The 17291-nt window shown below is 46.2% G+C and overlaps 1 protein-coding gene across 1 annotated transcript in view; it reads left to right on the top strand.

Moving 5' to 3' along the window:
• The window catches only part of LOC145350623 (ALK tyrosine kinase receptor-like), a 1029887-nt gene that overhangs the window by 993522 nt on the left and 19074 nt on the right, over positions 1 to 17291 (top strand). The window contains exon 24 of the mRNA XM_080199829.1: positions 12961 to 13058. Coding sequence (XP_080055955.1) covers positions 12961 to 13058 — 98 coding nt within the window. The remainder of the gene's footprint in view (positions 1 to 12960; positions 13059 to 17291) is intronic.

The raw sequence follows: 17291 nt of genomic DNA, 5'->3' as shown, positions 1-17291 counted from the left end.
ATTAAAAACACCAAATTAAGCATGAAAAAAGACATTGAATCCTCTTCGTTATTTTCAGAGGTTTATTCTGTGGCACTTTGAGTCCCATTTCCTCGGGGAACATTGAGCTAAATTGGATAAATTTCAGTGCACCATATATCATGTTGAAATGCCCTTTGCTTTACTGAAGAAGGTAACATTTATGGAGACGACCGTAAGAAAACTGAAGTTTAAAATAGTTGTAACAATGAAGAGGACAATATGATTGCAGCTGACCTATAGACTTCCTGAGCAGCGCAGTCATCTATCAGCGCTTCGAATTTAATGTTTGTGAAAGTGAGCAAGCATTCACAAACATTTGTTTAGTGGCAGTTAAAGCGACATAAATTGACTTTGTGTCAGCTGTGTCTCAAATACATGTGCAATGGCTTCTAATGCCACTCCTGAACTATTACATCCAGAGCCCTGAAGGATCTAACCTGGACTACTGTCTATTTCTCATCCATGTGCTGCCCCCTCATCCCATCAGGTCCCACATGAACGCTGCTAACAGCCAGATTTATCTCCTCACCACCTCCCCAACCCTTCTATCATCTCTGATTTTGCACGGTGCTTTTCCAAATTCCAGAGTGTTGAATGAACAGAAATTCCCCTTCAGCTAAATACCGGGACAGACCAAACTCATTGGCTGCGATTCTCTGGGCTGGTTTACTAGCCTCGGGGTGGAAATCTCGTTATGGCCGCTAACTCCTGTGAGAGGGCCCTAATGGGATTCGCAGCACTGAAATCTCAGTTTAAGATCCTCCTCACCCTCTGCCAGCGACATAAACAAGATTTAGAAGTCATAGTCAAGTCATGGAGGTTTACAGCGTGGAAACAGGCCCTTCGGCTCAACTTGTCCATACATCCCCATATTTTTAACCGCTAAACTTGTCCCAATTTCCCCCGTTTGGCCCATATCCCTCTATACCTATCTTACCCATTTAACAGTCTAAATGCTTTTTAAAAGACAAAATTGTACCCGCATCTACTACTACCTCTGGCAGTTTGTTCCAGACACTCACCACCCTCTGTGTGAAAAATTGCCCCTCTGGACTCTTGTTTCTCTCCCCTCTCACCTTAGACCTAAGCCCTCTAGTTTTAGACTCCCCTACCTTTGGGGAAAGATATTGACTATCTAGCTGATCTGAGCCCCTCATTATTTTATATGCCCAGGAACAGCATGAACCATGAATTTAAACGCATTATCTTATTATTAAACAGTTTAGCGCCTTTGCTTCTAAGGGTGTCAAATGATCCCCACCACCAGCGTGACGTCACTCCGATGGGAATCACTAATGGTTTTCAAAAACGGAAACCAGTCATAATGACCACTCTGGGAGTGCAGAGGTCAGTGACCCTCAATCTTGCCTGTTGTAGTTGGGTATGGTGGGGGAGCAATCTTTCAGTAGTTGAGCACAGTTACCCCCTCTGTGAGCGAGTGTTGGAGGTGTGGCCCACGTCCACGGTGGGTCCCAATGTTCGTGGGGAGGTTCCAGGGTTGTGAGGGGAGCCTTTCACCCTGATCTCAGAATCCTAGCTTTCATAAAATCATTGCAGAATCATGGAATCCCTACTGTGCAGAAGAGGCCATTCAACCCATCGAGTCTGTGCTGAATCTCTGAAAGAGCATCTTATCCAGGCCCTCTCCCCTGCCCTATCTTGGTAACCCCATTCATTTACCATGGCTAATCCATCTTACCTGCACATCTTTGGACTGTGGGAAGAAACTGGAGCACGTGTAGGAAACCCATGCAGATACGGGGAGATTGTGCAAACTCCATGCAGTCACCCAATACTAAAATTGAACCGGGTCTCTGGCACTGTGAGACAGCAATGCTAACCACTGTGCCATCGTGTCGCCCTTACTTTACTGGCGAACTTAACCTCCCCCAACTAGCTGTGTGATCCTCACCAGTACTTTGAATACTGTTTGATTAGGGTGGCAAAGGCACTGTGAAATCAGTAAGTTTCACATAGCTTTTCTCACCTGCTCCAACGCTGTGCAATTCTGAAAAAATTCCACCCATTATCTTTGGTACCTGCCACAAACCTGGTTCCTGAGTTCCCTACTCCATCTCTCTCCCTGGGCACTGCCTGAGAATGAACCAGACATTTTACCTGCTTGATCTCCTTTTTTTGATCCTAAGCAGGGCTGTGGTGCTGCTAGACCGCACCGGAGGGCTCTCCCACACCTCCTGCTCACCACGAGATGGTAAACTCTCCTTCGCCAATTGGCCACCCATTACCTGTGGGATGGATCTTGAGAAGAGGCCGGTCTAGCCACACACTGCTCAGATCTGCACAGACGCACCACATCTCCTGGGTTTCTTTATGAACATGTTTGAGACTCTGGCGTTTAGACGACCAGATGGTTAGGTTTTTACAAACCTCGGAAGCGATCTGAGAAGAGCTTTTGCCTTTTGCAGCATGTAGACAGTACTGTGGCTGGGAGAAGTCCTCCTCTCTGGAATTAGGTTATATTTAAGGCTGAGGTAGACAGATTTTTGAGCAGGAAGAGAAACAAGGGTTACAGGGAAAGGCGGGAAAGTTGACACAAGGAATGTCAGATCATCCATGATCCTATTGAATGGCAGAATAGGCTGAGGGGGCGAATGGCCTGCTCTTGTTCCTATTTCTTATGGTCTTAAGCACCTTTATCCTTGAAAGGTTTATTCAGTCTCCAATAAAAGTTCCGCCTTGAACAACGTCGAGAGCAAGCTCCATCTGAAACCATTTTCCCTGATGTGGAAGAATTCACCTCGGAAAAGATGGTAACTGCACATCACCATTGCCAAGCCTGGAGATGGCTCAGTATCACATCAGGCAGGACAAGGTGCAAGGGGAGTAGAGAACGGGCTTAAGTTCAAGTTCAAGCACAGCGGGCGAGATTCTCCGGCCTCCCAGCTGTGCCTTCCCCGCTGGCGGGAGATGGCGTGACGTTTGCTAACGGCAGGTTTCTCTGGTCCCACCGCTGACAGTGGGCCGGAGAATTGCAGCCTGCATCTTTCCAGTATTGTTAATCAGAGCAGGCTGCACTCATATAAACAGAAATAGAAGAGAGGAGCCGGACGAGGCTGTTTGGCCCTTCAAGCCTGCTCCACCATTCATTACGATCATGGCTGATTGCCAAGCTCAATAACCTTTGACCCCATTCGCCCCATCACTGAGACCATCACCAACTCCCCAATACTGTCTGTCGCAAATGAAGTTTTTAGTAAGAATTTTTTCTCTCCGAGACCTGATTTTAGAGGGGGTGAAGGAATGGCTCAGCCCTGCTGCTGAATATCAGTGTACACAGCAGTAACCCGCCTGTAGCTCCAACTCTGTAAATAACTATAAATCACCCAGTTCCCTGGACACAGCTTTCTCATAAACAGCCATTTCTCTGAAACTCAGAGTCCTTGGGATCTAAAGCAGCTTCCATCTCCCCAAACAGCTGTGTTTGCCTATTGCACATTCGTTCCTTGGCTGTGATGACCCGAAGATGTGAGATATCGTTGTAGTGTTTGTATTCGCTCCTGGCAGCTTTACTTGGCATTTACAGCACAGAACCAGGCCACTGGCCCACTTCGTCCACATTGATGTTTATGTTCCACTCAAGCCTCCTCCTACCCTACACACCATCGGGGTAACCTCCAGCTTCTTTCATCTTCACCTATTTGTCAAATTCCTTAAATGTACTTATACTGGAATCGTGGACTGGTCAGAAGGAGGCCATTCAGCCCATTGGGCAGGATTTTCCAGCCTCACTTGCCCCAAAACTGGAAATCCTGCCTGAGGTCAATGGACCTCTCCACCGTCCGCTCCTTCCTGCTCCGGTTCCCATGGCAGGCGGGACAGTAAAATTCCCCCCATTGTCTCTGTGATAGTTATCTGAGGTGTGGAGTTGGACTGGGCTAAACACAGTAAGAAGTCTCACAACACCAAGTTAAAGTCCAACAGGTTTATTTGGTAGCATAAAGCAGTTTATTTGTGGCTTGTACTGATACTGATAATCAGAATACTGATTAGAAGGTGTGCCTTTATATGCCCTGTTTGTGATCAGAACTCCCCACTCACTTGACGAAGGAGCAGCGCTCCGAAGCCTAGTGGTGTTTACTACCAGATAAACTTATTGGACTTTAACCTGGTGCTGTGAGACTTCTTACTAATCTGGTTCAGCCATGGCAGAGGAGGAATTTTCCCATCCTGCCAACCATGGGAATTGTAGAGGGCGGGAGATGGATCGTGCAAAAGTCCGTCGACCTCAGGCAGGATTTTCCGGTCTTGAGGCGAGTGCAGCCGGATGTCTGTGGTTGGTCTCCAGTCCTGAACCTGAGAAGGTTCCAGCTCTTCAGCCTGATCACATGACACAGGCTAACATAGTTCCTTATTTAAAGATGGGACCAATCAGATCCAAGCAATGACAGAGTCAACATGTCCAACATCAATACCCGGTAAAACAATGCAGTCCATATTAGCCACGGTATTGGGGAATGAACCAGGCCAGGTGATCAATGTTTTAGTGCGGGAGCATTTTGGGCTTAGCGACCATAATTACATAAGAGGTTGGGTAGTCATGGATAAGGGCGGTTAATTGGATGAGGGCCAATTGCATCCAAATTAGACAGAACTGGGGAATGTGGATTGGGAGAGGCTATGTGAGGGCAAATCCATATCTGGCATGTGGGAGGCTATTAAAGGCCAGTGACTGAGGTGCAGGACAAGCATGCCCCTGCAAAAATGAAGGATTAAAATGGCAGGATTCGGGAGCCGTGGATAACAAGGGAACTTGTAAGCTTAGTCAAAAGTGAAAGGAAGCATATGATAGGTCCAGGCATCTAAAAACTGACAAAGTCCTTGAGGAGTACAGTGAAAGTCAGAAGGAACTTAAACATGGAATTAGGAAGGCGAAAAGGGGCCATAAAGTGTCTTTAACAAACAGGGTCAAGGAGAATCCCAAGGCTTTTTATGCACATATTAGGAGCAAGAGGGTAGTAAGAGAAAGAGTTGGCCCACTCAGACAATGGAGGGAAATTATGCATGGGGGCACAGGAAGTGGATGAAATTCTTAATGAGTACTTTGTATCAGTATTCACTAAGGAGAAGGACATGACAGATGTTAAGGTCAGGGATAGATGTGAACGCTTTAGAAAATGTCAATATGTCAAAGGAGGGGGTGTTGAGTACCCTAATTGGCATTTAAGTAGACAAGTCCCTGCGGCCGGATGGGACCTATCCTAGGTTGCTGCAGAAGGCAAGGGAAGAAATATCTGGGGCCTTAACGGAGATCGTCACATCCTCTTTTGACCACAGGCAAAGTTCCGGAGGATTGGAAAATAGCCAATGTTGTTCCCTTGATTAAGAAAGGAAGCAGGGATAATCCAGGAAATTATAGGCCAGTGAGCCTGACAATAATGGTGTGAGAAACTTTTGGAGAAGGTACTGAGGGACAGGACATTTGGAAGAAAATGAACTAGTTAGTGACAGGCAGCATGGCTTTGTATGGGGAAGGTCATGTCTCACCAACTTGATTGAATTTTTTGAAGAGATGACAAAGATAATTGATGAGGGAAGGACTGTGGATGTAGTTTATATGGACTTTAACAAGGCATTCAGCAAGGTTCCACATGGCAGACTGGCACAAAAACTAAAGTCACATGGAATTCAACATGGACTGGCTAGATGGATACAGAACTGGCTTGGTTATAGAAGTCATGATGTGGGTATGCCGGCGTTGGACTGGCGTAAACACAGTAAAAAGTCTGACAACACCAGGTTTTAGTCCAACCTATTTATTTGATAATATTCTCACAAGCTTTCGAGGGGACAGCCTCTTCGTCAGGTGAATGGAGAGTTCTGGCCTCAGACAGAGGAAAGGGAAGGTGTATAAGAGGTTCAGGGAATTAGGAGAGGTTAAAGATCTTGAGGAGTATAAGGACTGTAGGAAGGAACTTAAAAGGGAAATTAGGAGAGCCAGGAGGGGTCATGAGAAGACCTTGGCGGGTAAGATTAAGGAGAATCCCAAGGCCTTCTATGAATATGTGAAAGGTAAAAGGATAAGAAGAGAAGGGATAGGACCTATAAAAGGTGAGGGGGGAAAGGTTTGTGTGGAACCAGAAGAAATGGCAGAGGTGCTTAACGAGTACTTCGCCTCAGTTTTCACAGTGGAAGCTGATCTGGGAGATTTTGTTATGGATTTGCAGCAGATGGAAAAGATTGAGTGCGTGAATATTAAGGAGGAGGATGTGTTGGAACTTTTGAATTCTATCAAGGTAGATAAGTCGCCTGGACCAGATGGGATGTACCCCAGGATACTGTGGGAGGCGAGGGAAGAGATTGCAGAGCCCCTGGCGATGATCTTTGCGTCGTCAATGGAGACGGGAGAGGTTCCGGAGGATTGGAGGATTGCGGATGTAGTTCCTATTTTCAAGAAAGGGAACAGAGATAATCCGGGAAATTACCGACCGGTGAGTCTGACCTCAGTAGTTGGTAAGCTGATGGAGAGGCTTCTGAGGGACAAGATTTACGAACATTTGGAGAGGTTTGACATGATCAGGAATAGTCAGCATGTATTTGTCAAGGGCAGGTCATGCCTTACAAGCCTAGTTGAGTTCTTCGATAATGTGACTGAACACATTGACGAAGGAAGTGCCGTGGACGTAGTGTACATGGACTTCAGCAAGGCGTTTGATAAGGTCCCCCATGCAAGACTTCTTGAGAAGGTGAAAGGGCATGGGATCCAAGGGCCTTTGGCCTTGTGGATCCAGAATTGGTTTGCCTGCAGAAGGCAGAGAGTGGTTGTGGATGGGGCTTTTTCTGAATGGAGGTCAGTCACCAGCGGAGTGCCTCAAGGATCTGTTCTGGGACCATTGTTGTTTGTCATTTTCATAAATGACCTGGATGAGGAAGTGGAGGGATGGGTAAGTAAGTTCGCTGATGACACGAAGGTCGGTGGTGTTGTGGATGGTCTGGAAGGATGGAAAAAGTTGCAGCAGGACATAGATAGGATGCAGGACTGGGCGGAGAAGTGGCAGATGGACTTCAACGCGGATAAATGTGTAGTCGTCCATTTTGGCAGAACCAACGGGATGAACGAGTACACTATCAAGGGCAGAAGTCTGAGTAGTGTTGAAGAGCAGAAGGATCTAGGGGTCCGGGTCCACAGGACTCTTAAATCGGCCTCGCAGGTGGAGGAGGTGGTCAAGAAGGCGTATGGTGTACTGGCCTTCATTAATCGAGGGATTGAGTTTAGGAGTCGGAAGGTAATGCTGCAACTTTATAAGACCCGTGTCAGGCCTCATTTAGAGTATTGTGCGCAGTTCTGGTCGCCTCACTATAGGAAAGATGTAGAAGCTATTGAGAGGGTACAGAGGAGATTTACAAGGATGTTGCCTGGACTGGGAGGCATGCCTTATGAAGTTAGGTTGAGGGAGCTGGGACTCTTTTCCCTGGAGAGACGAAAGTTGAGAGGCGACCTGATAGAAGTTTACAAAATGTTGAGAGGAATGGATAGGGTGGACTCTCAGAGGCTATTTCCCCGGGTTGAAATGGTTGCTACGAGAGGACACAGATTTAAGGTGCGGGGAGGGAGGTTCAGAAGTGATGTTAGGGGTAAGTTTTTCACTCAGAGGGTGGTGAGTGAATGGAATCGGCTGCCGTCAGTGGTGGTGGAGGCGAACTCGCTGGGGTCTTTTAAAAGACTTCTGGATGAGTATATGGGGTTTAATGAGATTGAGGGTTATAGATAGGTCTGTAGGTTGGTCGGTGTTGATGTGATCGGCGCAACTCGTGGGCCGAAGGGCCTGTTTGTGCTGTAGTGTTCTATGTTCTAAATACGTAGACGGTCGGGTTTGAAGCAATCGAGATGTCTGGAGACCATGCAGACGAGAATTCCTTTCATTTCTTGAAAGAGGCAGGAAAAATAATGAGGAAATACTAATGGATTTTATTTTCTGTACTTAGCACAGAATCTTGTCTTGGTGCACAAAGGTACTAACAGAACTTAGGCAAAACAACGTGTACCTCTTAAGGATTTTCTTACAATCTCGATGTAGGCTAATCTGCTTCACAACTACTTGGCTAACCACAGGAAGTTAGTAGGTCTGGCAGCACCTGGAAAGAAAAAATCATTAGTTCTTCGGCTGTAGACTTTTTTTGGCTTAGATTTGCAACTGAAGTTTAATTCCAAATGGATAATGATGGGTTTTAGACTCCCTCAAATTGAAATATGCAGTTTGCATTCAATTTTCTGAAATTAGATTTGGATAGATGCAATGCGCATCTTAGAAGTTGAAATGAAAAATTGCATGTAAGTGAAATTTAATGGACAGGATATTGGCAGGGCAAAATTACAAAAGCCTTTGGAAAAGTTCGGTACATCGCACGTTCAAGTTTAAAGACGAGTGGGGATAGGTCCATAAATAATTACCTGTTTGTTAGTTAGTAAAATGATGGAGGGGTTACATAAGGTGACCCTCTGTGCTATATCACATCTGAAAGAAGATGGAGTTAGATTTCAAACTTCTGACTCTGCCCTCTTGCATATCCCTCCCTCTTTATGCCCGGTTACTGCTTTTTATTATTCATTCGTGAGACATGGACGACACAGGCTGGGCCAGCATTTACTGCCCATCCCTAGTTGCCCTTGAGCGCAGCTGAGAATCAACCACATTGCTATGACTCTGGAATCACATGTAGGCCAGACTAGGTAAGGACGGCAGATTTCCTTCCATAGAGAACATTAGTGAACCAGTGAGTTTTTCCAACTTCGACAATGGTCGTCAGTAGATTCTTAATTCCAGATTTTTTTATTGAATTCAAATTCCACCATCTGCCGTGACGGGATTCGAACCCTGGTCCCCAGAATATTAGTTGAGTTTCTGGATTAATAGTCTAGCGACAATGCCACTAGGTTTACTGCTTCCCCGGTTGCTGTGCCTTCAGCCACCTCAGTTCCTCAGTCTGGTGTACCCTCTCTAAACTCCTCTGGTCCTCCATTTCTCACTATTCCTTTAAGAAAGCCTTTAAAATCCACCTCTTTGTCCAAGCATTTGAAAATCCCACCTCAAACCTCCTCTTTGGTTTTGCAAGCTGTTATTGATTACAGCACTTTATAGTTCTTTGAGAAATGTCTCTGCATTCGAGAGGCTATATAAATTCCAGCCCCTAATGATGTTAATGATGTGCTGTCCTTATGCTGCGCACTAACTCTATGCCCTTATAGCATATGGCACAATGCTATATTTGGCTCGCTAATGACCCGAAGCATCTTGTAATCTTTGCCAGCTTGGTGTGCCAGGGCCTGCAGATATGGTTGATGGCTTCTTGACAGTGCAGGCAGTCAGCATTTACTGGCTGCTGCTCACTCTGGCATGCCTTCTTTCAGGAAGCAGCTTTGAAAGTGCAACATGCTGCAATTTGGTTATTTATTGAAAGCACCTCTTTTATGATTAATGGGGAATTCACATCTGTTATTCATGACAGGTGGCCAGCACTTAAACTTCCTTCGGGGAAGAGGACAAACCCCGTTTACTAATGGCCGATTAATGTAAAATCTGTGAGGGTCTCTCTGCCGATGCAGGTGTACGCGGAGAACTCCTCACACAGCTCGGCCCGCCTGGCACTCTTTACTGATCCTCCAAACGCCCTGGAAAAGGAGATACCCATTGGAAAGCCCTTTGGTGCCATGGATGGCGCTGGGGAGAGTCGGTGGGGGGAGTGTGAAGACAAATAATTTACCAAATATCACAAAAGCTGTTGAGGGCAAAACAAGGAAAATTAAAGTTTAAAGCTAAAATGTTATTCATGACCTTCAAAGTGCTCCTATTTGCCTCAGAACCATTATATCCAAGAGGGCTTGTTTGATACCATGGCCAGGATTCTCCCATTTTGCTACATTGCTCAAGTCCTGCAGTGGGCTGGGAGATAACAGCAGGAGGCCTTTAGCAGCGTTTGCGACCGGTGTCTGGCTGATCACAAGTTTACAAGACCCTTCTTCTCAGTTTTATCAGCCCTGTGCTGGAAACGGTCACAGAGCTGATGACCATGCGGAAATAGCAATTTCCTTATGATTAGCAGGCCTGGGACAGTAGTCTCCAGGCCAGCTCATGCCTGCCCCCTGCCAGGAGAGGTGGCCACTAGCAGGGTTTACACCGGCTCCCCACTGACAGGGAACAGACGCCCTCACCCTGCTGGTGGGGACAGAGGCCATTGAGGTCTTCCCGGGAGATTGGGGGGCAGAGGGGGGAGGGGGGGGTTAGTGCCAGCCTGGGAATCTGGCAGCCTGACACTACCCAAAAAGCACACTGCCCAGCAGGCAGCTTGGCACTGCCCACCTGGCACTTTGGCACTGCCAACCCAGGCAAGTTGTGGGCAGAGGGCAGAAACAGAGGGGGGGCATATTGTAGGCCGGGGTCTATTGGGAAGACCGATTGGTGGTAGAGGGGGGACCCGCAGCCGCTCTGCAATAGAATCGGTGGAGGAGGGAGTGAGGAGCCGACTGGGGCTGTCCATCGGGGGAGGAGGAGGGGGTCAGGACTGGCTATCAAGAGAGTGTCAGGGTTGGCCATCAGTTTGGGGGGGGGCGGTGGTGGTGGGGGTTGAGGGGGGTGGGGGTCAGGGTTGTGTGGGGTGATAGAAGCTAGCCCGGGGGGTAGGGTTCCAATAAGCCATTGATCCGGGGTGCGGGGGGTGGGGAGCATGGGAGTGCTCAGGGAAGCAGCCACCGGGAGGGGAAAGCCAATGATCAGGGAGAAGGGGACCAGGGAAAACATTGGAAGACCAGCGATGGGGCGGCCCACTGCACATGAGCCCATCAACATAGTGGTTATGTTTCCGGCCGCTCCAGTGGGATGAGGCCCCATTTCCCACTTTCCAATGTGAATCTCTCTGAGGTACTCTGTGATGAACAGAGTTGCAGAGATGCGCTCAGGTATGTCCAAAAATCAGGCGGGCAATTGTCTCATTTTCCCAACCATTGGACACTTTGGTTTTTTTGGGAGAATCCCAGTCCTGATGTTCTGAAAGCTAAAACATTGAGAAATAACATGTAGGATGTCTCTGGCACCAATTACTTTCATTTGTTCGTGGGATGTGGGCATTTGTAGCCTATTTCAGACGGCATTGAAGAGCCAACCACATTGCTGTGGTTCTGAAGTCACATGTAGGCCAAACTGGATAAAGACGACAGATTTCCTTCCCTAAAGGACATTAGTGAACCAGATGGGTTTTTTCAACAATGGTTTCATGGTCATCATTAGAGTTTTAATGCCAGATTTTTTTTTATTGAATTTAAATTTCATTATCTGCAGTTGGTGGGATTTGAATAACCCTGAGTACTAGTCCCACGATAATAACGCAACACCACTGCCTACCCTTAGCATTTGAAGATTGATCTGTTTGATTCAGGAAGGCACTTCAAAATTAGTTAATCACGGGAATATGACAATTTAGCTTCCAGCGAGAGGAGTAACATGTTTTTTCACTGCAGTCAGAATGACCTGGCCAGAGTTTCTAGTGCTGTCTGCACTGGGACACTATTAATGTTTATTGGATAGATTGAGACCAAAGATCTCAGCCTTTCTGGCACACTCCCCATCACAATTCTATCAGGACTCATTTGGAAGAGCTGGAAATAATCCTGGACCTACAAAGTCTTGACTTTGCATTAAATTTCTGTGAGCTTTGTAAAGGAAAACTCCTCTACCAATTCCTCACAAGGCCAACTGCTCTAGAGAGGATTTTGATGTATTATTTGATTTATTATTGTCACATGTATTAGTACGCATGTAGCATTTCTTGCATGCTACATAAAGCATACCGTTCATAGAGAAGGAAAGGAGAGGGTGTAGAACGTAGTGTTACAGTCATAGCTTGGGTATGGAAAAAGGTCAACTTAATGCAAGATAAGAAGTCTGACTGCAACAGGGAAGAAGTTGTTGTTGAATCGGTTGGTACGTGACCTCAGAATTTTACATCTTTTTCCCAATAGAAGGTGATGGAGGAAAGTGTATCTGGGGTGCGGGGGCCTTAATTATGCTGACTGCTTTCCCAAGGCAGCAGGAGGTGTAGACAAAGTCAATGAGTGGGAGGCTGGTTTGCAGGATGGACTGGGCTTCGTTCACAACCCTTTGTCGTTTTTTGCGGTTTTGTTCAGAGCAGGAGCCAAACCAAAGCTGTGATGCAACCAGGAAGAATGCTTTCTATGGCACATCTGTAAAAGTTGCTGAGAGTCATAGCGGACATGCTGAATTTCCTTAGCCTCCTGAGAAAGTAGGAGGGCTTTCTTAGCTATAGCGTTGGTGTGGAGCAACCAGAACCAGGGTTGTTGGTGATCTGGAAACCAAGACACTTGATGTTCTCAACCATTTCCATTTCATCTCTGTTGATGTAGACAGGAACATGTTCTCCTCTACTCTTCTCGAAGTCGCTGACTATCTCCTTCACTTCACTGACATTGAGGGAGAGATTATTGTCGTAATTTGATTTGATTTATCTTAAAGTTTCTTTATTAGTCGCATAAGTAGGCTTACACCATGCAATGAAGTTACTGTGAAAATCCCCAGGTCATCACACTCCTGCGCCTGTTTGGGTACACTGAGGGAGAATTTAACATGGCTAATTCACCTAACCTGCACATCTTTGGACTGTGGGAGGAAACCCACGCGGGCACAGGGAGAACTTACAAACTCCACACTGTTAGTGACCCAAGCTGGGAATCGAACCCGGGTCCCTGGCACTGTGAGGCAGCGGTGCTACCCACTGTGTCACCATGCCGCCAATTTGTATCATTGTGACATGTATTGGTAAGCAGTGAAAACTATTGTTTCTTACAAGAAACTAAATGTGATTTATTTGACCCCATTCCCTGGTTTTAGGTCAGTGTGTCATCCACTGCAGAATTCCTGACTTTCACTTTTCCTGGCTATTGCTGTTCATTGATGTTTTGAAATATTTCAGGGACAGCCATCAACTCTCAACATGCTGGACTTACTGAACGTGGCTCAGGATATCGCTCGGGGATGTCAGTATCTGGAGGAAAATCACTTCATCCATCGGTAAGTGGGCACAAGCCTTGCAAGTGGCAGGTCTGGAAGATATCAAATGATTCTCTTTTAAATCATTACCATGGGTCTTATTTTTAAAAACAAGACCTGTGTTTTTGATATTTACTAGTATAGAAGAAGAAGTGAAAAGGTTTAGTATGTGCCACGTTCACCTCCGTACTGGGGTAAAAATCAGTCAAACGAAAGCAAAATACAGAGGATGCTGGAACCTGAAACAAAAACAGAGAGTGCTGGAAAATCTCAGCAGGTCTGACAGCATCTGTGGAGAGAGAAAAGAGCCAAGGTTTCGAGTCTAGATGACCAAGTTTAGCTCTGACAAAGGGTCATCTAGACTCAAAACAGTGGCTCTATTCTCTCCTCACAGATGCTGTCAGACCTGCTGAGATTTTCCAGCGTCTTTGTCTAAAATCAGCCAAGGACTGTTGGAATATTTTTACTGCGTGGACCCCAATTCTCTTTTCGCATCCAGTGGTGCACTTAAGCATACATTTTTCTGTTTCCATAGGTAGTAATTTCTGGAATAGATCATCAGTCTGTCACCAGGGGGCTTATAACTTGGGGGTAGCGGGGGAGGTGGAGGTGGAGGAACACTCAACATCACATGTGGCTGATCAGGAATTTCTCCTGCCCTTACCACCAGCCGTTGGTTTGTTCGAAAGATTTGCAGGTTGACACACTCATTCTGTTTGACTGGGTTACGAATGCACCTTCCTTGGCCTTCAAGTCCTGGGGTAGGATTCGAACCCGGAGGGGGGGAGGTGTTAACCACTGTGCCACAAGATCTGATGGATGTGGGAATGGATGATATTGCACTCTCTCCCACTACCACACCTTTCTTTTTGAAATGATGTGACTACCGCTGGAATAAGCCATTGCAGTAAACCTGGAATACTGGGTGATTATTTTTTGATTCTTGGAAATTGTCTCAACTGACAAGTAATTTAAAAAGCTAAAGTCCAGCTACCAGGTAACACTTGTCCAGCCGACAGTAACCACTGCAGGATTGTGAACAGTTATAAACATCAACTCATCTCAAATCCCAAATGACTGCTTAGAAGTTCATGATGCAGATAAACAGAAGTCAGACTCCTGTTTTTTAAGCTAAAATCAAATCAGCTAGTCACAGAGATTTACAATTTTAAGTTTTATTGTTTGACCAATATAACAACAGCAGTTTAATACAAATAATAGAAAAATAATGGGAAGAATGATCAGGTAGACTTGCAGTTCTAATCAATTATCTCTGAGCAGTCAGTTAGTACCATCAGCATGAAGTGGGAACATTAAATACCATCCTGTACAGTAAGATTCATCACATTGAATTGCTCATTTCACATGGAGTTGCCTATATTACTTATTATTATAAGGCCCCCAATGGTTCACCTCTTCCTGAGAGAGTCCTTATTGGTGCTTCATTCACTCGGATTATACTGCTCTGACTGAGTAATTCCCTAAACCTGATCCTCTCGCTGCATTACACCCTGATATCACAGCCCATAGTACCACACATATTCCCAAGTGAGTCACTTGTGCTGTTCCTCTCCCCTGGTGCTGTTCCTCTCCCCAGGCACTGTCCCTCTCCCCTGGTGCTGTTCCTCTCACCTTCCTCTCCCCTGGTGCTGTTCCTCTCTCCAGGCACTGTTCCTCTCCCCTGGTGCTGTTCCTCTCCCCAGGTGCTGTTCCTCTCCCCTGGTGCTGTTCCTCTCCCCTGGTGCTGTTCCTCTCCCCAGGCACTGTTCCTCTCCCCAGGCACTGTTCCTCTCCGCAGGCACTGTTCCTCTCCCCTGGCGCTGTTCCTCTCCCCTGGTGCTGTTCCTCTCCCCTGGTGTTTTTCCTCTCCCCAGGCACTCTTCCTCTCCCCAGGCACTGTTCCTCTCCCCTGGCGCTGTTCCTCTTCCCTGGTGCTGTTCCTCTCCCCTGGTGTTTTTCCTCTCCCCAGGCACTCTTCCTCTCCCCAGGCACTGTTTCTCTCCCCAGGTGTTGTTCCTCTCCCCAGGCACTGTTCCTCTCCCCTGGTGCTGTTCCTCTCCCCTGGTGCTGTCCCTCTCCCCAGACACTGTTCCTCTCCCCTGGTGTTGTTCCTCTCTCCAGGCACTGTTCCTCTCCCCAGGCACTGTTCCTCTCCCCTGGTGTTGTTCCTCTCCCCTGGCACTGTTTCTCTGCCCTCCTCTCACAGTGCTGCCTCAGTTAAAGATCTCATTCACATTATTGTAGTTTGAACAACACATTGTGGACGCTCAGCTTAGATCAAATGCTGCAGTTCTGATTGGAGCTTAAAATGTTGATTTAGGTGCGAGTTCTATTAAGTCCGGCAAGCGGAAAGAAGTTGACAAATTTCCAAGTCAGCTGTTACAGCAAAAACTTTTATCGCAATAGTTGCTTTTCTATCTTAAGGTGGAAATGTGCAAATGTTTAATTACAGTGCAGACATCTGCCTTAATTGATAAGACTGATATTTCAAGGATTACATCCCCAAACCAATCATTCTTGACTTTGGCTTACTTTATTGGTTCAAAGTATTTTCCCCAGGCAGAGTTTCAATGCTTGAGTACATAATATGTACTCACTGAGTAATGTAAAGAGCTGTAAAAAATTAGATAAACTATTGTCGGCATTTACAGTGTTGTGAATATCTCATGTACAATTACCCATACCCATGTAGAGATAATCATTTGATGATTAAACAGAAGGCAAGACCAAAGGTCAGACCTGCCAATCTTGTTTTCATGTTATATCCAGTTGGACCACAGTTGGACAGACTCCTGGCCTCATATGTACTTCAATATACCTTACGCATGCACATTCATACAGCACAGTTTCCATTTACTGACAGCACAGTGACACAGTGGTTAGCACTGCTGCCTCACAGCGCCAAGGACCTGGGGTCGATTCCTGGCTTGGGTCACTGTCTGTATGGAGTTTCCACGTTCTCCCTGTGTCTGTGTGGATTTCCTCCGGGTGCCCTGGTTTCCTCCCACAGTCTGAAAGACGTGCTGGTTAGTTGCATTGGCCTTACTAAATTCTCCCTCAGTGTACCCAAACAGGTGTGGTGACTAGTGGATTTTCATAACTTCATAAAAGCTTAAAGTTTATTTATTAGTCACAAATAGGCTTACATTCACACTGCAATGAAGTTACTGTGAAAATCTCCAAGTCGCCACGCCTGTTCGGGTACACCTAGGCGCCATTCAGCATGGCCAATGCATCTAATCTGCACATCTTTGGACTGTGGGAGGAAACCGGAGCATCTGGAGGAAACCCACGCAGACACGGGGAGAATGTGCAGACTTTGCACAGATGATGACCCGAGCCAGGAATTGGATTCGGATCCCTGGCGCTGTAGGCAGCAGTGCTAACCACTTTGCTGCCGTGCCGCCATTGCAGTATTAGTGCAAACCTACTTGTGATACTAATAAATTAACTTTAAAAACTTTTTACGCCACTCTGCCAGCTTTCACCCAAAGCTGTTGAACAATCTGCTGCAGGCGTACTTTTTACCTAAGAGTTGGCATTGTTTGATTTAAACCTCTTCTCATCTTCAGCCTTTTGTTGACAATTACTAATAATGTAACAATGTTACTGTGTGTGTGTGGGTGTGTGGATTAAATTTATATTTTCACTCTCACAAAGGACATTACAGTGAAGATTGCTGTATTATTAAACATGCAGATTAGAAAGTCTCATTTAAGCCTGTGACTGATACTGATTGAGAGGATCAGTTCGGCCATTGATCCCGGCACCCCTGGATTAAGGAGTGTAGTAAATCCATGGAGGCGAAGGTCCCATCACCAAATGTTCCTTTATTTCCAAGATATATTGCACAGCAGAGTGCTCCCTGCTTCAGCAGGCTGGGAGCCTGACACACTTGCTTTAAATAGGGGACATGAGGCTCCCTGATTGGGCCATCATCAATTAGGATTCAATCAGAGACATCATTTTGTGTGCAACCAAATAAACAAAATCAACTTAACTGAGGGACCACTCAAAAAGGGCAACTCCCTAAAAGGAGGGGAACCACCTGAAACAAAAAACAAAATGGAAAGGAAACTTGAAAACATCAAATTAAAATGTGATTAAAGGGGTCAATAATACAACCCAGTCCCTACGGTGCCCAGCGGGCATGGAAGGCATCAAATGTGTCTCAGATACCACATGCTTCCTCTCCAGGGACACCCGGCCACGAATGTAGCCATGGTAGAGGAGCAGATAATTGGGTTGGATGAC

This window comes from Carcharhinus amblyrhynchos, chromosome 12 (genome assembly GCF_965287045.1).
Source record: "Carcharhinus amblyrhynchos chromosome 12, sCarAmb.v2.hapA, whole genome shotgun sequence".
NCBI lineage: Eukaryota > Metazoa > Chordata > Chondrichthyes > Carcharhiniformes > Carcharhinidae > Carcharhinus > Carcharhinus amblyrhynchos.
This window is presented reverse-complemented; position numbering and strand designations above follow the sequence as displayed.